This window comes from Myotis nattereri (assembly GCF_964212035.1).
Source record: "Myotis nattereri genome assembly, chromosome: 13".
NCBI lineage: Eukaryota > Metazoa > Chordata > Mammalia > Chiroptera > Vespertilionidae > Myotis > Myotis nattereri.
Window position 1 is genome coordinate 4,913,459 of NC_138088.1, and position 25,551 is coordinate 4,939,009.

Genomic DNA, 25,551 nt, shown 5'->3' on the forward strand with positions numbered 1-25,551 from the left:
GAAGCAGGACCTCAGACTGCGCCTGGGGTCTGCACATTGATGGAGATCCCATCTGCCTCTCCCGCCCTCCCTGAAGGCACCATGTACCTCTGGGCTCCTGCTTCCACTGTCAGCCGCCTGGGTGGCAGGGCCTGTCCAGCCGCCAGAGTGAGCAGGCCTGTCCTCAGGGGCCCGGCGTTGTCAGGGGCGAGCATGTGGCCTAAACACGCCATGAGACTTGGGACCCCGACGAGTGAGGCCAGGACTGAAGGTCAGGCAGGACTCAACCCTGGCACCTGCCCCTTCCACACTCGGCTCTCCAGCTCCCATGACTCCACTGGCGCAGACGCTGGCCACGCCCCTTCACCCGAGTTGGCCAGAGGGGGCTTCTGCTACCTGCATGGGGACCTTGAAAGACGCCCAGCACTGGAGGAGGCTGCTCCCCAGAAAGACTGAGGGCCCTGGCTCCTGGTGGTGAACTGCCTGCTTCCCTGGGGGCACGGTGTGGGCACTGCACGTGGGATGTCAGCAGTGACTTACTCTGCTCTATTGATTGCCTGCTTCTTTCCTTCAGACACAAGCGCCTCACAGGTTAGCAGCACTTTCCGTCCAGAGTGCTGAGCAGGTCTCTCCACGCCCTGCCCGTCCCCGGGGATTCAGAGGAAGACCTACGCCGGGCCTGTGGCCAGATGCTGGCACTGCCAAGCAGCGAGTGCCTGGGAGGCCAAGAGCATCGAGTCTGCAAGGAAAAGAGCTGTCGAAGGCTGGAGTGGGCGGTGTTTGCCAGGTAAAGCTGCTCACCAAGCACAACGCGTGTTGATTTTTCCCACATCACCAAGCAGCTCCCAGACACCAGCTGTCCGACAGTTCAACTCAGCTCTATCTACAGGAACCGCGATTTCCAACCGTTTTCCTCTCACGGCACATAAACCAATTACTAAAAAATTCTGCAGCACACCCAAAATATATTTGTTGCCGATCTGACAGAAATAATAGGTATAATTTTGATCCATCCACACTGGATGGCTATTGTGTGGCTGTTGCCATTTTTTAATTTGACATTCGAAGTCAGGGGTGGGGGCATCTGCCCGAGGGCCCGGGAGATCATTTGGTCTGGCTCAGGCATTAGGGCTGAGTTCATTAAATGTTTGACCAAATAGAGCAGGCTGATTGTTAAGCTGGTAATTTTTATGGCTCCCGAATTGATGTTATAAACATTCAAATGACCCTTGTTAGAGAAAAGGTTCCCCACCCCTGATCTAAGGGAAAAGAGGTCCGTGCTGCATTCAGGTGCTGCATGTTTTAAACATTTTTCACAGCGCTGTAGAAAATCACTGTAGAGAAAGGAACCCCAGTGCACTGCCGGTGGGAATGCAGACTGGTGCAGCCATTATGGAATACAGTATGGAATTTCCTCAAAAAATGAAAAATGGAACTGCCATTTGACCCAGTGATCCCACTTATAGGAATATATTCTACGAAGCCTGAAACACTAATCAGAAAGAATGTATTCACCCCTAAGCTCATCGCATCACAATTTACAATAGCTGAGATCTGGAAACAGCCCAAGTGCCAATCAGTAAACCAGTGGATAAAAAAGCTGTGGTACATTTACACCATGGAAAACTATGCAACAGTAAAGAAGAAGGATCTCTTACCCTTTGAGACAGCATGGAGGGACCTGGGAGGTATTACGCTGAGTGAAATAAGTCAATGTGAGGAAGACAAGTATCACATGATCTCACTCATATGTGGAATCTAATGAAAAAATACACTAGTGAACAAAATAGAACCAGAGACACTGACACATAGAACAGACTGTGGAATCTCAGAGGGAAGGTGGTGGTGGCAAGTGGGAAGAGATCAACCAAAGAATTTAGATGCATATATGCATGGTCCATGGACAGACAATAGTGGGGTGGAGGCCTGGGGAGGGGGTGGAGAGGGGTGGAGGGGGCTAATGGAGGGAAAGGGGACATCTGTAATACTTTCAATAATAAAGATAAAAAAATTAAAAAATTATACACTTTTTTTCACATTCTTCTTTTAAAATTTATCTTTACTGTTGGAAGTATTATAGATGTCCCCTTTGTTTGTTTGCTTGTTTTTTCCCACTGACCCCCTCCACCTGGCACCTGCCCATCCCAGGCCTTCACCACTCGGTTGTCTGTGTCCATGGGCTATGCATATACGCATATAAGTTAATAAAGATAAATTTTTAAAAAGTCACTATACATGAAGATAGCGTCAGATTCCCCAGGTTAAGGGTTCAGTCCTAGAAGACTGTTCTCCCCCCCGCCCCCCCCGCCCCCCCCGCCAATCACAAGTCCAGGTTGTCACCTGTGCTTCTGACCAACTTGCAGCTTCCAAGGACCGCCTCGGATTGATCGATTTGCTAGAGTGGCTCACAGAACTCAGGGAGTATTTCACCCTCTAGACTATGGGTTCATTATATGAGGATATACTTCAGAACAGCCAGATGGGAGAGGGCGTAGGCTAAGGCCTGTGGGAAGGGCCGCAGGCTACCTGACTCTCTGAGCCGGCCCCTCTCCCCAGGACTTTTCCACCCAGGAGCTCCCGCAGCTCTTCCGCCGGATGTTTATGGGGCTTTGTGAGGCGAGGGACTGAAAGTTCCAACCCTCTCACCACAAGGTTGGTTCCTCTGGCAACCAGCCCCATCCTCAGGTGCTTCCAAAGGTCACCTCATTCACAGGACAAAGGATAGCTGATCACTCTATCAGGTAGGAATGCCCAGGCTGTCAGGAGCTCCATCAGGAGCCAGAATGGAGACCAAATACATACTTCTTCTTGTAAATCACAAAAGCACAGCAGGCAGCTGACTGCCCAGGCCAGGGATGAGGCCCAGGTGGGAATGTGACTCAGGTCCTGGAATCCCGGCTGCTGCCGGGGGGCCTGCCCCAGAGCCAGCGCAGGGTGTGGGTGGAGGGGGGGGGGGGCGGTTCTGCAGCAGGAGCTGGCTTAGGGACGGTGGGCCCCTCGCCAGTCAGCGGTATGGTTAGGGCCTCAGGGCCGGCAGGAGGCAGGCCTGGCCTGGAATTGGTAGGTCTCTCCACTAGATGGCACTCACAACCTAACTTTCCCTCATTTTTATTCTACCTCATGAAAAATTGCAATATTTTTATACTGTTGAAGAGCACAAATAGGACTACGACTTAAAATTCGTCTAGTTGATTTACGTGTTATCATACTTGGGTTTCTGTCTCATTTTCAAGAGTTGTCAAGCTTCCCCGCCCTGGGTATTGGGTGCAAACCTGCCCCACTGACCTTCCCCAGCCAGATGAGTCCAGGGGCGGTGATGGAGTCTTCCTCCCTTAGGGCTCCCCAACGCCGACTGTACCCTCCCTCACTGCCCACACCAGGCCACTTTCCCTGGGCAGCCTCCAGCTGCTGCCCCCCCCCCCCCAGGCCTTCAGGGCTGTGCAAAGGGGAAGAGGACGGCAGTCCTGGAGCCTGTCAGAGCCTGGTGCCTAACTGCTGTGCTGGATACAAAGGGAGCTCTCCTTCCTACAACCGCATCCCGGCCTCCCAGGCCTAGGTGGCTGAGGCGCGAACACCCGGGCCAGGTGCCTGTGTGGCGGGCAGCTCACAGGGAGGCAAAAAGAAGGCTCACAGGGAGGTCTGGTCCTAGTTCCTGGGACCTGGGACCGTTACCTTATGGTGGGTCTCCCCCGACCCCCCACCAGTCAGGAAATCCTTGTAAATAGCTCTGACCCGGCTGAGGAGCGGGCACCGTGCAGACTTTCCCTGTCTGGCCCTTGGGCACATGCTCAGTGCCTTTCTGAATGTATGGCGGGGCCCTGTTGACTTCCACCTTTTCCTTCTCCGGGCTCAGGGCCCCTCGCCCAGCCCCTCCCTCCCTGTGCCCAGCGCCCCGCCCTGGGATGGCAGGTGTTAGCTTTGATCAAATAATTGATACCCCTCCCCTGGGAACTGACCTTTAGGTGCTCAGACCACATTCCACTTACTAACACCATTATCTCCCCGCTCCCACCTTCCCAGGATCCAGACCTGCCCAGAGAATTCTCCGCCCAGCAAAAGCCTGCCTAGAGTCCTTTAAAACTTCTGACTCCCTCTCCCCGGGTGCTGGTGCCGTTTGGGGGCTCAGCCCATCTGGTATCCAGATGACCTGATACATTTATAATCCCTCACCACACTGGCCTCATGCATCCCTCCTTTGGCAACCCTAACAGCAGGACCCTGCCCACTCACTGTCCTGTCTTCTCTGCAGAAGCCTTCACTCATGGTCTACAGTCAACTGAGCCTCGTCCCCCACCTACTGGGATCGCTCTGCCGCCACCTCCCTGGCGCTGGCAGTGGGTGAAATGCCTAATGGAACCGGGCTGGGGACCTCCATGCAGGGCCGCAGCAGGAGGCTCTCCCTGCCCTTCAGCTCCAGCTGGTGCCTCCTGGGGCCCCAGGATGGACAGACAGAGGCCACGCTGCCTGCCCGGCTCACATTCACTCCTGGGCTCCCAGCGGGCTGCTTGCTGCCGGCTGGCCTGAGCCTAGGGTGATCCTCACTGTGCCGGTCACCTTGTCCGATGGTTGGGTGCCCATGCTGCTCCGAGACCCCAGGGAGGCCTGGCATAGTCAGTTCACAGCCACCACTTCCCAGAGGAACGTCTCCCATGGACACACTGGTGGATGGGACTCCAGACGTCAGGCACACTGTTCCCATCCATGTGGGCGGCCTCCTCAAGCCTTGCCGCTCTCCCCGAAGGCCTTCTCTGTCCCTAGGGAGCCGTCCCTGCAGAGCGGCCAGATGTGCCAGCATCAGCTCCCCAGGGAGCAGCTCGCAGGCATGGCTGCTGTACACCCTGCCTCCTCACTCCCTGGGTGAGCGAGACATCTCTGAGGCCTGCTCTCCACCGTCTCCACGGTGCCTGCTGGAACTGAGTCCCGGTGCCCAGCTCCCCACCGTCTCCACGGTGCCCGCTGGAACTGAGTCCCGGTGCCCAGCTCCCCACCGTCTCCACGGTGCCCGCTGGAACTGAGTCCCGGTGCCCAGCTCCCCACCGTCTCCACGGTGCCCGCTGGAACTGAGTCCCGGTGCCCAGCTCCCCACCGTCTCCACGGTGCCCACTGGAACTGGGTCCCGGTGCCCAGCTCCCCACCGTCTCCACGGTGCCCGCTGGAACTGGGTCCCGGTGCCCAGCTCCCCACCGTCTCCACGGTGCCCGCTGGAACTGAGTCCCAGTGCCCAGCTCCCCACCGTCTCCACGGTGCCCGCTGGAACTGAGTCCCGGTGCCCAGCTCCCCACCGTCTCCACGGTGCCCGCTGGAACTGAGTCCCGGTGCCCAGCTCCCCACCGTCTCCACGGTGCCCGCTGGAACTGCGTCCCGGTGCCCAGCTCCCCACCGTCTCCACGGTGCCTGCTGGAACTGAGTCCCGGTGCCCAGCTCCCCACCGTCTCCACAGTGCCCGCTGGAACTGAGTCCCGGTGCCCAGCTCCCCACCGTCTCCACGGTGCCCGCTGGAACTGAGTCCCGGTGCCCAGCTCCCCACCGTCTCCACAGTGCCCGCTGGAACTGAGTCCCGGTGCCCAGCTCCCCACCGTCTCCACGGTGCCCGCTGGAACTGAGTCCCGGTGCCCAGCTCCCCACCGTCTCCACAGTGCCCGCTGGAACTGCGTCCCGGTGCCCAGCTCCCCACCGTCTCCACGGTGCCCGCTGGAACTGCGTCCCGGTGCCCAGCTCCCCACCGTCTCCACAGTGCCCGCTGGAACTGAGTCCCGGTGCCCAGCTCCCCACCGTCTCCACAGTGCCCGCTGGAACTGGGTCCCGGTGCCCAGCTCCCCACCGTCTCCACGGTGCCCGCTGGAACTGAGTCCCGGTGCCCAGCTCCCCACCGTCTCCACGGTGCCCGCTGGAACTGGGTCCTGGTGCCCAGCTCCCCACCGTCTCCACGGTGCCCGCTGGAACTGGGTCCCGGTGCCCAGCTCCCCACCGTCTCCACAGTGCCCGCTGGAACTGCGTCCCGGTGCCCAGCTACCCACCATCTCCACAGTGCCCACTGGAACTGGGTCCCGGTGCCCAGCTCCCCACCGTCTCCACGGTGCCCGCTGGAACTGAGTCCCGGTGCCCAGCTCCCCACCGTCTCCACGGTGCCCGCTGGAACTGGGTCCCGGTGCCCAGCTCCCCACCGTCTCCACGGTGCCCGCTGGAACTGAGTCCCGGTGCCCAGCTCTCCACCGTCTCCATAGTGCCCGCTGGAACTGAGTCCCGGTGCCCAGCTCCCCACCGTCTCCACGGTGCCTGCTGGAACTGAGTCCCGGTGCCCAGCTCCCCACCGTCTCCACGGTGCCCGCTGGAACTGAGTCCCGGTGCCCAGCTCCCCACCATCTCCATAGTGCCCGCTGGAACTGAGTCCCGGTGCCCAGCTCCCCACCGTCTCCACGGTGCCTGCTGGAACTGAGTCCCGGTGCCCAGCTCCCCACCGTCTCCACAGTGCCCGCTGGAACTGAGTCCCGGTGCCCAGCTCTCCACCGTCTCCACAGTGCCCACTGGAACTGAGTCCCAGTGCCCAGCTCCCCACCGTCTCCACAGTGCCCGCTGGAACTGAGTCCCGGTGCCCAGCTCCCCACCGTCTCCATAGTGCCCGCTGGAACTGAGTCCCGGTGCCCAGCTCCCCACCGTCTCCACGGTGCCCGCTGGAACTGAGTCCCGGTGCCCAGCTCCCCACCGTCTCCACGGTGCCCACTGGAACTGGGTCCCGGTGCCCAGCTCCCCACCGTCTCCACGGTGCCCGCTGGAACTGGGTCCCGGTGCCCAGCTCCCCACCGTCTCCACAGTGCCCGCTGGAACTGAGTCCCGGTGCCCAGCTCCCCACCGTCTCCACGGTGCCCGCTGGAACTGGGTCCCGGTGCCCAGCAGCAGCCCGATCGCAGCACACCCTGACTGCTCCCTTCTCCATGCGCTGCGGGCGGTGCTGTTAGGGGCAGAAATGGAATATGGGACCAGCTATAATTATAAGAAATATTGACCATGCTGTTAACCGGGATTGTTTTGTTTTGATTAAAGAAGGCACTTTCTAACCTGCTGGGAGTTGCACCTGGGACCTGGGAGTTCACCTGGAAATGCAGCCCATCCTCCCCATCCGGGGGCTGCCTAGTATGAGGGAAAGACTAACAACCTTGTTGCAGAAACCAGAGGGGCCAGCCCTTTGCAATCCCTCAGTCCCTTGCAAACCCCCAGCCGCATTGCCTGTAAACTGTAACCATTATACCCATTTTTCATACCCATTCTGATTCTGTTTGCCTACTTCCCAATGTGAACTTTGTCCTTGTACCCACATGAGAAGCTGGCTTATAGAGGATGGAGAGCAGATGTTTGTGGATGACCTGCTGCTCTCCCATGCTGCCTGCAGGATTGAAATTAATGTTCATATGTGACCTAACCCTGTCTGATGAACTGGCTCAAGTATGACAGTAGTCCGGGCCCTTTGGCTGTCCGGCTTCAGTGCCTCCTATAAAGGGCTCAGAAGCGGCTCAGGCTCTGCTTCCCAGGCCAGAGGGGTGTCAGGCGGAACGCCACACGCCCGCCTGCACCGCCCGTCCCTCTGAGCAGATGCGCTCAGGCACCTACGGGCTCAGTAACAGTCACGTTTCAAATCAGGGAGCTTAAAGAATGGTTTTGTGACTCTACTATGATAGCAATTCTTTGGTTAATTATTCCTTCACAATGATGGTGAACATGAGACATTTTTGGGGGGCTAGCAATCTGAATCTATGCCAGTAACCTGCCTTCCAACGCACACTCTTACTAGCTGACAATCAACTCCATTTGTGAAAGGATGTAGGAGACCAGCACCCTGACTCTGTACCTAGTTAATCAGTGTCCCTAACGCACAATTCCTGTTAGCCTAGAGCAGTGATGGCGAACCTATGACACGCGTGTCAGAGGTGACACGCAAACTCATTTTTTTGGTTGATTTTTCTTTGTTAAATGGCATTTAAATATATAAAATAAATATCAAAAATATAAGTTTTTGTTTTACTATGGTTGCAAATATCAAAAAATTTCTATATGTGACACGGCACCAGAGTTAAGTTAGGGTTTTTCAAAATGCTGACACGCCGAGCTCAAAAGGTTCGCCATCACTGGCTTATAGTGTAGTCACTGCCCCTTCCTTAATTATCTGGTCTTGAAAGACCTATTTACCTAAATACTCCCATTTCACAGAGGCCATAAACCATGAACCATACACAACCCCTAGAGGGCGTTATCAGCGCTGGCGCCAGGCCAGGCCTTTAGGTGTGGTCTTATGGCTCCCATCCCAACACACGGGGCTTTTTGCAAAGCCCGAGAACTGTCCGGAAGTCTGTTCCATATTTGGGGGACAAAGAAACCAAAGGGTATACAGAAGAAGCTTCCTCCATATTGGCTTGCTCAGGATTTGGAAACAGGCTCCCCTGAGTCACGGTACTAGCACATCTGGAAATAAATGGGTTTTCCTATGTCTCCGAGTACTCCTGTGTGTATTTCCCGCTGCCTGGTAAATTCTGTAACAACCGTAACACACGCAGTTCTGTTTGGAACTCATGCTGCAGCTTTGCTAATGCTCTGAACTGCTGCCGCCGCCTGTTTGCAGGTCACCCGGACTTGGGGTTTGGACCTTCACCCTAAGATGCCCCAGTTGATTGGTTTCTTCCCTTGTGTTTACTGTGAATTTAAAAATCTATCAAAAGCTAATTACCCACATGATTGGATTTTCTAATTTCCCCCCAATTCATCACATCCTCTAGATTTGACCCAAATTTCCGAGTTGTGAAAAGTGATGGAGTTTCATGAAGGAGCTCCGCCTTCCCAGGCTCAAAGCAGAGCAGCACCCCATGGGGCCCCCCGGGCTGCCTACCTGGGCTGATCTCAAAGAGGTACTTCCCCACATCCTCAGGGCCAGGAAGACGCTGGGCCACCTGCGTCCCTTGCAGAGAAATAAATCCCTAGAGAGACAAACACAGACACAGTGGCATGAGTGGACTGGGAAGGATTTGTGTGCCAGGTCTGCGGGGGAGGGGGAGTGGGGCCCTGCTGGTAGGCCTGGGTGCCAGGCAGAGTGCAGGGCTCCTCAGAGTGTCAGGCTCCCCAGAGGCCCTGCACAGTCCCCAGTGGGGTGGGCAGCACACAGGGGCTCCGCCCACAGGCACCGCCAGCACTGCCCACAGCTGTTACTCCCCTGGTGAGGCAGGGAAACCCATGTCTGGAGGTGCGGGGGGCGGGGGGGAAGGCTCCCCTCAAGCAGAGGGCTCCCTGATCCAATGTCCTCTTTCTGGTTGAAGAGGGTCAGGGAGAGAAAGGTTGGCACACTGAACTGGGCGACCTCAGGTAAAGGAGCAGCAGATCGGTGCAACTCTAGCCTGCCCCTCCTGGCCAGGGGTGACCATTTCACTGTGTAATGGATGTCGGCTGTGACACACAGGGACCCAGCACACCGGTGCAAGTGCCTGGTATACCTGTGTGTGTACATTACTGGCGTCAGTAAGTAGCTGAGCCAGGATTTGAACCCAGTTAGGCCATAGGGATGGAGTTGAAAATGGGTTTGCCATGGAGAGAACCAAAAATGTGTAGTCAAAGCCACACGCAGTCTGAGTTGGGCAAATCTGAGCAAGAATGAAAGGAGAAAGCCCTCACAGAGATCAGTCACTAAAGAGAGGAGGGGAAAGGAGGCCAGCCCACGCTCTAAGCCTGAAATCTGGTAGCAAGGCTGAAAGGCGCCTGGAAAGAGCAGGGCGTCGGAATGGGTAGGCGGGGTTCGGGTCCAACCTTGCACTTCCTGGCTGTGTAACCTGAAGCAGACCACGTAGCTTCTCTGAACCTCAGTTTCCACATCTCTGCCGCGGAACAGTAACTCCGCTCCTCAGGGATGTTGAGACTCCAGGTTCCTGCTCGGGAGTCCTGCTCAGATGAGGTGCTGCCTGTCATAACCACCGGGACTCCCCCTGTGCCCACCCACCAGGCCAGGCCTCCGCTGCCCCTTCTCCATGTGAGTGACCCATCTCTGTTGAGGCCTTTCTTCATTTTTTTCATGCTCAGAATTTCCCAACTCAGACTTTGTGTGGCTTTTAAACATTTTTTTATTAAAATGTTTTATTTACTTATTGAATTTATTAGGGTGACATTGGTTAATAAAATTATGTACGTCTCAGGTGTACTTTCTATAAGACATCGTTGTATATTGTATTATCTTTTCACCACCCCACGTATGGCTTTGACTACACATTTTTTTGACTCTCTCCTCTCCCACCACCTAACTGCCTGGGTTCAAGTCCTGGCCCAGCTATTTGCCGGTTGTATGATCCCAAGCAAATGGCGTAACTTCTCTGAGCAACCTCCCAATTTCCTTCTTTGTGAAATAGGAATGAAATAGTACTTTGTGGGCTCTTATGAGCATTAAGTGAATTAGTGCCTGGGACGTCCTGGGAGCAGTGCCTGGCACACTGGAAAAGCTGTGTGTTTGCTAACCAACCCCAGCTATTATTTTGTGTCAGGGCTCCATGTTGGGCGGGGAACAGCTTCGCAGTGTCTGCACTTGCCCAGGAGAATGGCGTGGCCACCTGCTTTCTCCACGTGGCCTCCAGCCCCCCTCCCGCTACACACGCTCACAGAGCACTCCTCTCCGCACTCCCAACTTTCCCAGGCAATTCCTGGCTTTAACCGGGTGACTGAAGCCTCCACGCGGCTGCCACGTGGCTGCCGGAACCTTGCACCCCAAGGACACAGGACATTCCTGTTCTCATTTAAGCAACATAAAGGCGAATGACATGAATACCCGTGGTTGCTTGCTTTAGAGAAAGTACAGCAATAAGCCAGAGAGCCAGCTAGTAACTCTTGCATCTGAGTTAACAGTTACTTTCTTTCTAGGGAACGTGGGCTACTGGGGATAGATCAGAACCGCGACCCAGGACAGAACCATGCTCATTAGAGGGTGTGGGCGAGATCCATCCCTGGCTAATGGGATGGGCCTCCTGTGTTTGTGTTTCGGTGTCTCTGTGTAATCCTGGGCACGATGCTTCTTTCCCTCTGTGTCTCAATATCTGTCATCCATAAAAGGGGAGTGACAATATTGATATCGATGACACTTTGTACTGCAGCTAAATGAAAAAGCAGCCAGAGCTACTGTTTACGGAACTTGGACTATATTCCTGGTTCTTTGTCTAAATTCTTGGATTTAATCTTCCTATAGGTCCCATGGGGGTAGGTACTGAGGAGACAGAGGGAAGCTAGATAGACAGGGACTAGGACCCTAGGGGTGGCGGGGCCGGGGGGGGGGGGTTGGAATAAAACTGGGAACCCAAGTACGTGAAGTAACTAAGGCATCCCAACTGGGTGTGGGCAGAGGGGCACATGCAAGAGGCAAACTTAAAAATACATGGATTGTTGCTAAGACAAGCAGCTTACAGAATAACTAATCACAAGGCAATAAGATGTATAAACCAATCCCAAGGACGTGGCTAAGGCAGAATTCTTTGAAAGACCAACCAGAAGCTAGCAAGACATGCATCTGCTCCTAGATTTAAAAACGCATGCTGCCTCCCTCCTCTCTCTCCCCTGCACGCTAGATGCTTGGGTTGATGGCAGGGGACATGCTCCCTGCGCCACATGGCCGTGTGGGACTCAGCACATGGACTAAAGGACTTTAACACCCACTGTCACATGGAGCGAAGCCCTGGACGCTGGCTGCTCCGGCACCTTCTCCAGGACTGGCTTTTCCCAATAAGCTTCGATCCCACTTCATTCTTCCATTTCGAGGAACAATGAACTCGGACTCAAACGCCCCACATTTTGGTGTCAGTACTACTATCCCATGTGCCTGGATGAGCAGAAGAATGTGGGAGAAGCAGCCTCATGTCTCCCTGCCCGCAAGGTGAGCTGGGGTGTGCACCAGCTGTGAGTGATGCTCTTCACACTCCGACAGCTTTGTGTGCAAGAAGCTGCATGGAGAGCCAGGCTCACCGCTCTCTCAGGAACCCGCTGTGGCCCCCACCACTGCAAGGGGCCCTCAGAACTGGCTTTCAGAGCCACCCAGATCCCTCCTACCTCTCACGGGTCAAGGGCATGGCTTTGGTCCCAGCCTTCTGCTGGGGTACAGGATCTATAAATATTTTAAAAGCATAGATTCTGATACAGGGTATGTTCATCTGAAATGAGCCTTACTGGGCTGCAATCAAGAGCTGGTGGGGCTGTGTGCCTCCTAGAGGCTCAGGGGAGATATGGTTCCCTGCCTTTCCCAACTTCTGCAGACTTCCTGCATTCTTTGGCTCCTGGCCCCATCCTCCATCTTCAATGCCAGCAGTGTTGCATTTGAAATTTCTCTCTGACTCTGACTTCTTCTCCTGCCTCTCTTTTCCACTATTTAGCACCTTGTGTTCACACTTGGCCCACCTGGATAATCCAAGATATTTATTTTTAAGTTCAGCTGATTAAGCACCTTCCCATCTGCAACCTTCATCCCTTCTTGAATAACAGCATTCACAGGTTCCCAGGACATGGGCATCTGTGGGGACCATTATTCTGCCTATCACAGTATAACTGGAACAATTTGGGCATGTGAATCTACTTCCTCCAATATATATTTTATGAAATACAAATACAAACCAAGTATTTTTGATGAAAATTTTTTCCTTTATTGATTAAGGTATTACAAATGTGTCCTTATCCCCCCATTGTCCGCCCCCATCCCCCCAGTCCTGCCCTCACCCTCACCCACTGTTGTCTGCGTCCATCGCTTATGCTTATCTGCATGCATACAAGTCCTTTGGTTGATCTCTTCCCCTTCCCCCCACCCTCCCCTACCTTCCCTCTGAGGTTTGAGCATCTGATCGATGCTTCTCTGTCTCTAGGTTTGTTTTGATGAAAATTTAATGTCCAGATTGAGATATGCTGTAGTGGATTCCAAAGACTAAATCTTTTTAAAGATGTATCTCAATAATTTTATATTGCTACGTATTGAAATGGTAACATTTGGATATGTTGGGTTAAATAAAATGTATTATTAAAATAAAAGACAGAAAACCCAATAGAAAAATGGATTTAAAAGTATGAATAAGAAATAAACAGAAGAAATACAAATGGTCAATAAGCCTGTCATAGGATTCTTAATTTAAAAGGGCCGCTAATATATAACATTGGCAGAGACAGCAGAGATGAGCATTCTCAGAACTATTGATGGGATGGCAGTTGCAAGCTTCCATCCAGCCTCCTGGGTGTCACTTTCCCATCTGCACAACAGAAGTGAATTGCATCTGCCCTTGGGAGCTCTCTGCGAGGCTCAAAGGAAACCGTGCCGTGTATTCAACAAGTATCTACTGAGCTTCTCCTACATGTCAGGCCTGAGGACACAGAGGCAAACAAGACAGATGAAATCCTGACCCAATGACCTCACATTCTACAGAGGAAGGCAGTCCATTGAGCTCCTTGCCAACCATCAGGCACTTTACAAAAAAAATGAAACATTTTCCCCTGAGGATCTAACACAAGGCTGAGTCCGTGTCCATTCATTCATTCACTCATTCATTCATTCATTCATTCATTCATTCATTCATGTAGCATCACGTATGTGTCAGGCCCTGCCAGGAAGTGGGAGAAGAGAAATGAGAAGACAGACGGGGGCCCACCTGAATGAAGCTTACTGTTTAGAATGGAGAACAGACATTAAACTAAATGTTAGAAAATAATAGAGGCAATATCTACAAAAGCAATAATAATTTATAATGAATGATGACTTTTTGGCTGGTTTGAGTGACAGCTTACAACTTAGTATTTGCTATGTCAGTTCCAGCTGAGTGGAATGTATGAGGTCTAGATGTCAAAGGGCATCTGAGGGGCGGGGTGGACCCTCACCCCTGGCAACTCTGCCCCAGAGAGTGCCGCCAGGGGGCCGTGGGGGGCAGTCTCACACAGCCCACGCTGCCTCTGCGGTGGGCGTGAGGCAGCAGAGCCAGGGGCTGCTTGTTGGCAGTCCCACCACTTATTTCAGACTCCAGTGCTATGGTAGCCGACCCCTTACCCTAGGCCTGATTCCAGCCCCAGTTCCCTCCTCTGAATAGGGGAGACGTCCAGGCAGCCTCCTCAGGGGCCGGGACCCATGGAGCACTCAGGACAACACGTGTGGTAAACGCAGCCCCAGGAAAGGGCTGGCCGCTCGCGCACATTCGGCGTGACCTTCGGCTCCAGGGTCAGATGGCCTCTCCTGTTTGTGATTGTCCAGTATTAATGTTCCCTCCTAGAGGTGCATCTGCTTCCCCATCCATCTTGCCTTTCCTCCTCCCAACCCCAAGCTTTTAGTCTAAATTAAATCAAACTTTAAATCAATCTCCCTTCCCACGGCTGCGCTGACCATCACTATGGTCATCACTCCCGGGAAAATCGGAACAGAGCCCCGCCCGCTCTCCTGGTGCGTCTAACCACCCCTGCTGCCACCGCCGCAGGCGCGGATGGGAGACTCGGCTCCTGCAGGTGGCAGCTGTCCCCTCCCAGGCTTTTCTCTCCTGCCGCTCCGGAGGCCCCGCCCTGCCTCCTGCAGGCGCTGGGGTCCTGGGCCACAGCCCCGCCTGACCGGTCTTCCTTCCTCCAGCCTGGCCCTCTCCACGCCTCCCCTGCTGCTGGGGCATGACTCCCATCTTGGCGCCATCAGTTCCCAGCACCTGGGCACCCTGCCAGCGAAGGTGGCCGTGCTCTGAGGCTCCTGCCCCCGCCCCTGGCTGGTACCTGAAGAACTCTCTAGGGCTGTGTACCTGTTGCACTCCCTTTTTTGGTTTTAGGTTTTCTTTTCTTATTTAAATTAAAGCTATTTTCAAATATGGACTTCAGTGAATACAGTCTTGGTGTGAGAATAAAATAATACAGACACAGCTCAGGTTTGACCTCCTCACTCTCCTTGGCCTCCCCTCAGCCCTACCGAAGGCATTGGTTTGTCGTAGGAGTACTCTGGAAATTCACAAATAAATGGTTTCCTTTTATTTCACTTTTGTAGTTTAAGTTATATCCCAAACGCAGGCTGAGGACTGAAACGGCAGCCGGAGGCCTGCTCTAGGCAGCAGCTCCTCCCCCTCCCCCCCCCCCCCCCCACTTTCAGCTTTTAGGTGCTGCTTTCCTCCTTTTCTTATGCTTATTTCTAAACCAGAGGCCTGCACGAATTCGAATTCGTGCATGGGTGGGGTTTCTCGACCTGGCCGGTGATCAGGTGATCAGGGTTGATTGAGGGAGGGGCTACTGGCGGGGGCAGGGGGTGGGGGGCGCTGCCGGAGGTTGGCTGGCCATCACGGAGAGGGACCATGGGAGGTTGGCCTGCCTGCTGTGGGAGTGCACTGATCACCAGGGGGCAGATCCTGAATTGAGTGTCTGCCCCCTGGTGGTCAGTGTGCATCATAGCAACCAGTCGACCGGTTGTTCAGTCTTTCGGTTGCTTAGGCTTTTATATATATAGAAAATATACTTGCATTACTGTGTCTTGATTTAAGAATTCAGGCATTATCTATGGAACTCCCAGAAGGGAAGGTTGAGAATCTGTTTTGTTTACCTCTGCCCTGCCGCTGCCCCAACCTCAGCCCCAACTTCCTGAACCTCTGGGAGTTGGTGACCATGGTCCCTCTTCTGCCATCCCTCTGTTCACACACTGGGTTCTCCTCCTTTCCTCTCTCTCTCTCTTTTTTTTTTTAAAATATATTTTATTGATTTTTTACAGAGAAGAAGAGAGAGGGATAGAGAGTTAGAAACATCAATGAGAGAGATCGATCAGCTGCCTCCTGCACGCCCCCCACTGGGGATGTGCCCACAACCAGGGTACATGCCCTTGACCAGCATCGAACCCGGGACTCTTGAGTCTGCAGGCCGACGCTCTATCCACTGAGCCAAACCAGTTCGGCCTCCTTTCCTCTCTTACTCTCTTCTTTCCGGGAGGTCGTGTCAAGCTTTTCACTCAATCCCTTGAGTTTTTGTGTCTGATTAGGTACCTGTTAGGTCTGATCAAAGAATTGACTCGACATCCCCTCCCTGGGAACGGACCTTTAGGCCACTTCACAACGAACATTCCACTTGTTTAGACCACATCCCACTTGCTAAGACCATTCTCTCTCCCCTCCAGAGTGTCCCAGAATCCAGACCTGCACAGGAAATTCTCCGCCCAGAAAAAGCCCACCCAGAGTCCTTTAAAAACCTCTGACTCTCCGTCTTTGGGGGCTGGTGCCACCTGGGGGCTCAGCCCATCTGGTATCCAGATGACCTATAAATTCATAATTCTTCACCCCCTTTGGCCTCGTGCGTTCCTCCTTCGGCCACCCTAACAGTGTCTCATTTCTGAGGGCTGGAAGCTGCTGTTTTCTGAGTGTCCATTTTCATAGTCTCTCCGTGGAGATGTCAACGTTGGCTTTCTCGCCTGCAGAGTTTCCGTTGCCTCCAACTTGCTTTCTCTCCCTCCTGTGTTTGTGTCGTCCTCTCTGAGATTCATTTCTTAAATGTCCAGTGACCTGGAGCTGCTCCAGGGAAGGGGCCTCCAGCCGCTGAGTGCACGCTGCGTGCCCAGAGGCGGGCACACGCAGGCCTGGCTGTTCCACTGGGGACCCTACTGCCTGTGTAGTTTGTTTTCCCTTGGCCTGTTAGATTCTCTAGTGAAAATTCTTCATTTCCTTCCTGAGGGTTCCAGATGCTGGGGCCTGGAGCAAACGGGGATGGAGCCAGAGAACACCCCCAGCGTCAAACCTGGGGGTGTCGGTGGGGTGTCGGCGGGGGCTGGGGGTGACGGTCACAGCTTTGTATGAGGTTGTTCAGGACATCTGAGGTTAAATTGCTTTTTTTAAAAAATTACCTTTATTGTAGAAACTATTACAGATGTCCCTGCCTTTTTTCCCCCATTGACCCTCTCCACCCTGCACTCACCCCTCCCAAGCCTTCACCACACTATTGTCTGTGTCCGTGGGCTATGCATATATGCATATGTAATTCCCTCCTTAATCCCTCTCCACCTGACCTCCATCCCCGCCTTCCCTCTGAGATTCATCCATCTGTTCCATGCTTCTGTGTCTCTGGCTCTATTTTGTTTGTCAGTTTGTTCATTAGATTCCACATGTGAGTGCGATCATGTGGTACTTATCTATCTCTGACGGGCTTATTTCACTCAGCATAACACTCTCCAGTCCCGCCATGCTGTCTCAAAGGGTAAGAGATCCTTCTTCTTTACTGCTGCGTAGTATTCCATGGGGTAAACGTACCACAGCTTTTTATCCACTCATCTACTGCTGGGCACTTGGGTTGTTTCCAGATCTTACCTATTGTAAATTGTGCTGCTATGAACATAGGGGTGCATATATCCTTTCTGATTTGGTGTTTCGGGTTCCTTAGGAGGATGTATTCCTAGAAGTGGGCTCATTGGGTCAAATGGCAGTTCCATATTTAATTTCTTGAGGAAACTCCACACTGTTTTCCATAGTGGAGTGGTAACATTTTCCATAGTGGAGTGGTAACAGCGTGGTTTCCTCGAATTGTTTTTAAACTGACTTCCAACCAGTTCTCCTGTTTGTAGCTCCTCCTTTGCCCTCATTTCAAGGGTTGCCTGTTCCTGCCATGGCCGAGTCTTTGCTGGGAGCGCTGTTCACAGAGCAGACAGGTGGGTGCTCTCAGTGCTGGCTGGGAACTTCTGTGGGGTCTGCGGATCGGTGACCGCTGCGCACCGGTTCCCAGCTCCCCGCTGCTCAGCGTTGCCCTCCATCCCTCCCACCAGGGGTGCTGCCTTCAAGCATGTACTCTTCCCTGGAGGTCCGGGGTTTAAGCCTGTCATTCTCCACCAGAAGTTTGAATTTAAGTTTTGATTTTCTTATAAACGAAGGAAGCTCTGATGGTGTGTGTTCTACTTCACCTGAATAGATTTCTCCCTCTCTCTGGCACACACACCCTCACTCACTACCATATTGTTCTTAATTTCTAAGCCTTTCTTTCGTTTGCACTATTGCTCTATTGTCAGTGAAGGTGTCTCCATGATTTCATTTTATTTAAAAAAATATTTTGAAAAAGATGGAGAACTTTGGCTATTGTTTTTCTTTGTTTGTAAATCCTTTAAAGCTATGTATTAAGAGCATACAAGTTCACAGCTGCTCTATTTTCTTGGTAGGTTGCTACTTATCTTATTTTGAAATATTTCTCATGGTTCCCTTTTGTTCTTATCACTTTGAACTCTATTTTTATTTGATTTCAATGTTGCTAAATCTACTTTCTTTTTGCTCTAATTTCTGGCTTATCTTTTCCCCATTGTTTTGTTTTAAACCTTTTTGTTTATTGCTCTCTCCTTTTTTAAAAAAAAAATTATTGATTTTTATAGAGAAAGAAAGGGAGAGAAGGAAGGTGAGAGAAAGAGGGAGAGAGAGAGAACTCCGCTTGTTGTTCAACTTATTTATGTATCCACTAGAGGTCCGGTGCACAAAATTCATGCATGCGGGTGGGGCGGGGAGGGTCCCGCAGCCTGGCCTGCACCCTCATGCAGTCTGAGAGCCCTTGGGGGATGTTTGACTGATGGCTTAAGCCTTCAATCTGACATCCTTAACGCTGCTGCAGAGGTGGGAGAGGCTCCCGCCACTGCTGTTGTGCTTGCCAGCCTTGAACCCAGCTCAGGGCTTCTGGCCAAGTGGCACTCTGCACTGACCACCAGGGGGCAGCTCCTGCATTGAGCATCTGCCCCCTGGCTGGTGGTCAGTGCATGTCATAGCGACTGGTCGTTCAATTTGCATATTAGCCTTTTATTATATAGGATTGGTTGATTCTTGCATGTGCCCTGACTGGGAATTGAACCTGCAACCTTGGTGTATCGGGACAACACTGTAACCAACTGAGCTACCTACCAGCCAGGGCTTGCTCTCTCTTTTTTAAAGCCAATTTTCCACTTTCAATCTTTTAAGAAACAGATGACTCTGACCTAGTCACATTTATTATGAAAGCTGAAATGTTTGTACTGAGTCCTCGCTATCTGATTTACTTATTTTTCATGTTCTATTTACCTTTCTCTCTCTTTATTTTCCTTTCCTTTATTTCTGCCCATTGTTGAACTGGCCACATGTAATTTGTTACACTTTTTCCATCTTATGTTTTGGAATTTATACTTTTCATTTCTATTCTATTCTGTTTCTATTTGAAGCTGAGAAAGCCACATGCAGAGAGCTAGGGTACCTGGATGCACTTGTGAGTCTGCATCAGTGGAAGAGAACCCGGCCGTTTAACCAGAATGTGGCCAGGGTTTTCATGGCCCAGGAGACATTCTAAGCAGAAGCTAAAACCACTGAGATGAAAAAGTCTGGAATCTCTGATCGACGCTGAGTCTGTCTGTGAAAACTGCCAGGGACACATACTGGGAAGAGCTGGAGGGACAGGGCACGCTTGCAGGCTCTGCTTTAAAGCACCTTTGCCGCTTCCTCCCTCTGAGCATGTGCGAGCCCCGTCCTCTCCTCCCATCTGTGCACCCTGTGCCCGCTGACCCTCCGGAGAGGGGGAGGGGGAAGGCACAGGCTGAGAGAGAGCAGGAACGTGCACTGAGAGTGATCCTCATCGGGTGGCATGTGCTCTGGGCAGCGTCCAGTGTATTCGGGCAATTATGTCTGCCCAACAGATGACAGCCGTCTGCTGGAGGGCTCACTGCCTGGGCTCTCTGTCCCTGTAGACAGCGAACAGGGCACACTGTTCCAGGAACCAGATATGGAGAATTAGCCCATTACGTGTAGCTCATGCAATTACATGGAAATCTGTGGGCTACTTTGCCAGCAGGCAGGCGAGTGTGCGGTCCTACTGTCTGAGCTAAATGAGTCATGTCTGGCGGGAGAGAGCTCAGAGCTGCACAAGGGGGCGGGGCAGCCGGTGGCGGGTCCTGTGCAGGCTGGGTGGGCTCAGTGCGCCTGGCACCACGGGCAGTTCTCAGGCGATGGCACCGTGAGCAGGCTGGGAGAGGGGAAGAGAGGAGGGTCACAGGCAGGGCTCTGAGGGGCAGGAAACCCCGACGTTGGTTACAGTCATGAGTGATATGTCACCGGAGGCCAGCCAGGAAAGCCAAGACGCCGCTGAGGGCCCAGGCTGACCTTCAACACGGAGAGCCGAGGTCAGAGGAAAATGGTGGTGGGTGAGCCAGAGGTGTGGTGCCCACCCTGGGGAGCAGGCCCAGGGCAGGGCCAGGGGAAGGGAGCAAAGCCAAGCAAAGGAGGGGCACAGGGAGCGGGAGAGCACCCAGACTTGAGGACCCCGGGTGCCAGGATTAGTGCTTGGAGATGCTATGTGCGTCCAGAACAAGTCGCCCCGACATGCGCCTCTGTGCACACAATTGTTTAGAGCTGACGGCCATGTTAGCCGCAGGCTCAGGGGAAGCTTCTGCCCCCCCCTCGCCTGCCTGCAAGAACTGAATTAGGGCCTTGCCCGTAAGAGATGCTCAGCAATAACCTTTGACCCACCTCCGTGGCAGGCCAGCTTTTACTTAGGAAGCGTCTGCTCTTCTCAGCAACCTGCATGGGCCCCGGAAAGCCCTGAGGTGGTTCCCTCACCCCCAGCTCAGGGTGTCCATGTGCCGCAGGCCTCCTTTCTGTCTCAGAACCTCTCATGTGCGCGGGGCTCCTGTCCATATGTATGCACTGAATTTGGTTATTTTTTCTTGCTAATCTGTCTCACGTCTACTGATTATTAGACCAGCCAGAAGAACCTGAGGGTAGAGGGAAGGTTGTCCCTGCCCACACATATCCTTAATAATAAAAGCATAATATGCAAATCAACCAAACAACCGAACAGCAGAATGACCGTCCGGATGACCTTCTGGACGACCATGCTATGACATGCACTGGCGCCAGGCAAGCCAGAGCTTGTGCAATTCGATTGGTCGGGGGGCCTGCCATCGCCCCACAATTGCCCCGCAGAGGGAGGCCCAGGCCAGCCAAGTGATCACACCCCACGCCTGTCGCCTGCAGAGGGAGGCGACCTGTGGCAGGGGAGGAGGATAGCTCCACACAGATGGCAAGCAGTGGCAGTGGCGGGGGCGGGGCCAGCTGCCAGTAGCTGTGAGAAGGAAAGCCCTGATAGGCCCTGATTGCTGGCCAGGTGTAGGGACCCTACCTGAGGGGTCCTGGATTGCAAGAGGGTGCAGGCTGGGCTGAGGGACACCCCCTCCATGCATGAATTTTGTGCACCATGCCTCTAGTGTTTACAGTATAATCCTTAGTGATCTCTGTGACACTGGTAATGATGTCTCCACTTTAGCAATAATAAAACCAAAGTAAAAAAAATTAAATGATTTGTCCCACGTCATACAAATTCAGATCTCTCTGACTCTTTAAAAAAAATATATATTTTTATTGATTTCAGAGAGGAAGGGAGAGAGAGAGATAGAAACATCAATGATGAGAGAGTCATTGACTGGCTGCCTCCTGCACACCCCCTACTGGGGATTGAGTCCGCATGTGCCCTGACAGGAATCAAACCTGGGACCCTTCAGTCTGCCGGCCAAAGCTCTATCCACTGAGCCAAACCAGCCAGGCCTCTCTGACTGTAAAATCCTATTCGTTCTATCAGCCTCTCTGGGACTTGTTTTCATTCCCTACAGAACAAAGAGGCTACACAGGACCAGGGTTCCCTAAACTTAGTTCAGATCCGCCTTCCTGATTTTTGTCATACCCACCTCTTATCTCTACTATAATTTTTGTAAAAAAATTAAGCTGTCTCACGTTTTATTGTGGCAAAGCACACATGACATAATTTTCCATTTTAACCATGTTAAGTGTATAGTTCAGCGCATTAACTATATTCACACTGATGTGCAACACATTTTAATTTTCAGTTGGATATATTTAAAAAGACAAGCATGCTGTCACTCTCATGAATGGAAACCAGCATTCCTTTCCATAAACAGAAGCTAACCATTAGAATACACAGTGAAGACAGCGATGATTAATGAAGATTAGTGAGCAGCTAGTCACTGCACCCAAGGCTCTGAGGCAGGCCTGCTCCCCCACCCCCATCTTTTCAAGGGAGAACCTCCAGGGTTGGGGACGTGTTAAAGGCCTGCTAGCCCAAGTCACACTTCCCTACTGGCTGGTGTACTGGAGAGGGTGAAGGAGGCTGCGCCCAGGTGCCTCCTCCCACCTGCCCATCACTGAGCACCCCCCCCTCCCCCGCCTCCCAAACCACCCACACAGTGCGAGCTGCCGAGAGGCCTGCAGGCTCCCGCCACCAAGGCTCTGACTGCCAGCTCCATATAGGATCTCCCTTTCCGTTCCAGCCTGGAGCCCTGACTAGGGGCATCCTTCGGGACGAGTCCCTTACATTCCCTTCCCCATTCACCCCAGAGAGATCAGGGTCTCCCCAGATGTCCATTCTCTATCTGAGTCCCATAATGAGGACTAGATGGCGAGCCCTGGAGGCCTGGCGGCCTCGGATGGCAGCCCTTCACTGTAACCTGCGTGCGATCCAACACCTGGGCTGCCCGCGGCGGGGGAGCGAAGAGTTGCTCTGAGGAGTGGATGAGCGCCACTGGGGAAGGCACTGCTAGCCTGGTGGGTCTTAGGTTCTGGCGGAAAACACAAGAGCCACTGCCTGGCAGGGTCCTGACAGAGGCTTTCCCGGAGCTGCCTCTCAGGTGGAGGGCAGGTTGGGGTGGGTGCCCATTTCCCTGGACATCACAAGTAGTAAAATGTGGGTGCCTGTGTCTTCTTGGAAACACAAAGTCAAAAGGAACACAGACAGGACTTGCTCCTGCAGCCATGCATGCTGCTGTCGGCAAGGGCAGGACACTGCAGCTGGCGGTCTCAGTGAAACGGCCGTGGCGCCCGGAGCGCGGGGCTGCAGTTGAACACCCGGGAGTCCTGCTGGAGTGTCACTCTGAGCGAAAGTGGGGGTTTGGGGGCTGGTGGGGTGCAGGTCCCGACAGGAGGGTCACTGCCTCCCCGTCTCCTGGGCATGGTCAACCCTCCCAGGAGCCCCACCGCGGTCTGTGCCCGACATGGAGCATGCCCGCTCACCTGGGGCTTGGCCTCGTCTTTGTCCTTGTAGTAGAAAAGCTGGTCCCCGCGCAGCACAAACCAGCGCTGCTGCCAGTTCTTCATGATGCCCCGCTGCTTCCTCAGCCAGCCCGCCTTCAGCACGGGGCCGCCCCCGCGCGGGCCGGGGGGCTGCCCGGGGCTCCGGCTCGGCTCCCCCATCACCAGGCTTTTGGAGCGGGCTGCAAGCCAAGAGCACACCAAGTGAGTGAGCAGGATGCAAGCCTGTTTCAGTCCTTGCCCCACCCTGGCACCCCAGCTACCCATTTCCTGCTGGGCTTCAGAGGGACATGGGCTGGAGCGCCTCAGCAGCAACATCCCAAGGTTACCTCCCTGAGGCAGGTGCACAGCTTGCCTGCCTGGTTAGTTTCTGCTACATCTCTGGGGTCCTTCGTTCTCTATTTCCCCAGATTTCTTCATCTATCCATACATCTGCCCCATGCATCTGTCCATGCACCCACACACCCACCCATGGGTCCACATATCCATCCTCCCATTTGTTCAATGGTTCATTCATTTACTCACTCAGCAACTATTTATTGAGTACCTACTGTATGCCAATCACTGTTCCAGGTGCCGCAGTAAAGCAGTGAAATAAGAGGCATGAGATTTCTGGTCAAGATGGTGAAATGGGTAGATGTGTACTTGCCTTCTCCCACAACCATGTCAAAATCACAACTGAATTATGCAACACCTACCATTGTGAGCCACCTGAAGACCAGCCAGACCAAGGATATAAAAAAAACGCAGCCCTGGCTGGTGCGGCTCAGTTGGTTGGAGCGTCGTCCTGTACACCACAAGGTGGCAGGCTCAGTTCCTGATCAGGGCACACACCCAGGTTCAATCACCGGCTGGGCCCATGTGGGAGGCAACCGATCGATCGATGTTTCACTCTCACATCAGTGTTTCTCTCTCTCTCTCTCAAAAAAAAAATTGATAAAAGCATGTCCTTGGGAGAGGATTAAAACTATAATAAAAAAGAAGAAGCCACATGGAGACGGTTAGGAGGGGCAGAGACGGAGATATGGAACAGCAGGTCCCATACTACAGTGCGGGGATTAAAAATTGGGAGGGGATCTCATCTGCAGAATTCACCCCCGAGGAACGAGAGGTCCCAGTCTCACACCAGGCCCCCAGACCAGGCCTCCGGTGCCAGGAAGAGGAGTCCCCATAATATCTGGCTATAAAAACCAGCAGGGATTGCATCGAACTGAGATGGGGGGCTGTTGGAGACCCAGGCGCTGCAGGTCTTAAAGGGACCTCACAGACTCACTCACTCACAAACTCACTTTCTCTGAGCCAGCGTGTGGGCAGCAGTTTGAAAGCACCAGGACACATACGAGGACAGTAAATTGACTAGCTTCAGGTTGAGGGCTGGAGGGGCAGGGGTTTTGTTGAGCTCTCCCCCGACACCCAGCCAGCAGGTACAGGTGGGCGCCCTGGAGATTCCCTGAGCCTTGGCCTCACCCAAGTGACCTGCTCTTCTAAGCCTCTTCCAGTGGCTTTTCCTCACAAACAGCTTGCGCTGTGGACTTCCCTGAAATTTCTCAAAGGCCCACAAAACCCAAACAAGCAGCAGCTGGCCCTGGTGTGCTCTATGACTCTTGCTAAGTGACTCCAAGCCCAGCCCAAGTGGCAGGTGCTCTCAACTTGCATTGTAGCTCCCATCAGGTCGCCCCACGCAGGGCGTAAGCAGCAGCCAGGCGTGGCTGGGAACACTGCCTCAGTTGAATGGCCACGAATCCAGCACAAGTGGGAGCCGGCCTCAGTTCTCAGCATGGTGCCCAGCAAAGGGACCAGCACAGCACTAAGTGGCAACCAGACTGTTCACAGACTAGCCTCTTCCAAGTGCCTCCAAGACCAGCACAATGGAACCAACCACAGATTTCTTTGTAGCTCCCACCAGATGGCCCCAAGCTGGGGACAAATGGTGGCTAATCTTGACCTGCACGAGAGCTCCTTGTAAGAGGCTCCAGAACCAGAACATCTAGTGGCCAGCTTCAGACCACACCAGAGCACCACCCAATCAGCTCCACAAAGAGGGGCAGGCTCAGATGGCACTAGAACCCGCTAAAGCAACTCCTGCTCTGCGGGGCCAGCCCTCTGCACAACTCTGCTATTATAGTCATGGCCAGTCCTCACAGTTAGCCTGACGGTCACTCCTGCCTACTGACATGCCGACAGTAATCAAGACTCAACTACAACAAGGGACACTCCTGAAGCACCCAGCTCTGGTGACCAGAAAGACTGTACCACTGGACCCCACAGGACACCTACTACATAAGGGCACTCTGCCAAGATCAGAGACATAGCATATCTACCTAATACATGTAAAAAAACAGAGGGAGTCTGCCAAAATGAAGGGACAAAGAAACATGTTTCAAATGGAAGCAAACAAACAAACAAACAAACAAACCAGGACAAAACTCCAGGAAAGGAACTAAATAGAATGAAGATAAGAAATCTACCAGATGCAGAGTTCAAAACACTGGTTACAAGAAAGCTCAATGAACTTAGGGGAAGAGTAGATGAACTGTGAGAACTTCAGCGAAAAAGAGATAAGAAA

At 53.3% G+C, this 25,551-nt stretch overlaps 1 protein-coding gene across 1 annotated transcript in view; it reads right to left on the minus strand.

Moving 5' to 3' along the window:
• The window catches only part of ARHGAP22 (Rho GTPase activating protein 22), a 163,695-nt gene that overhangs the window by 83,765 nt on the left and 54,379 nt on the right, over nt 1-25,551 (minus strand). The window contains exons 2-3 of the mRNA XM_081105398.1: nt 22,968-23,167; nt 8,855-8,942 (exon numbers count right to left, since the gene is read on the minus strand). Of these exons, the coding sequence (XP_080961524.1) occupies nt 8,855-8,942; nt 22,968-23,167 (288 nt within the window). The remainder of the gene's footprint in view (nt 1-8,854; nt 8,943-22,967; nt 23,168-25,551) is intronic.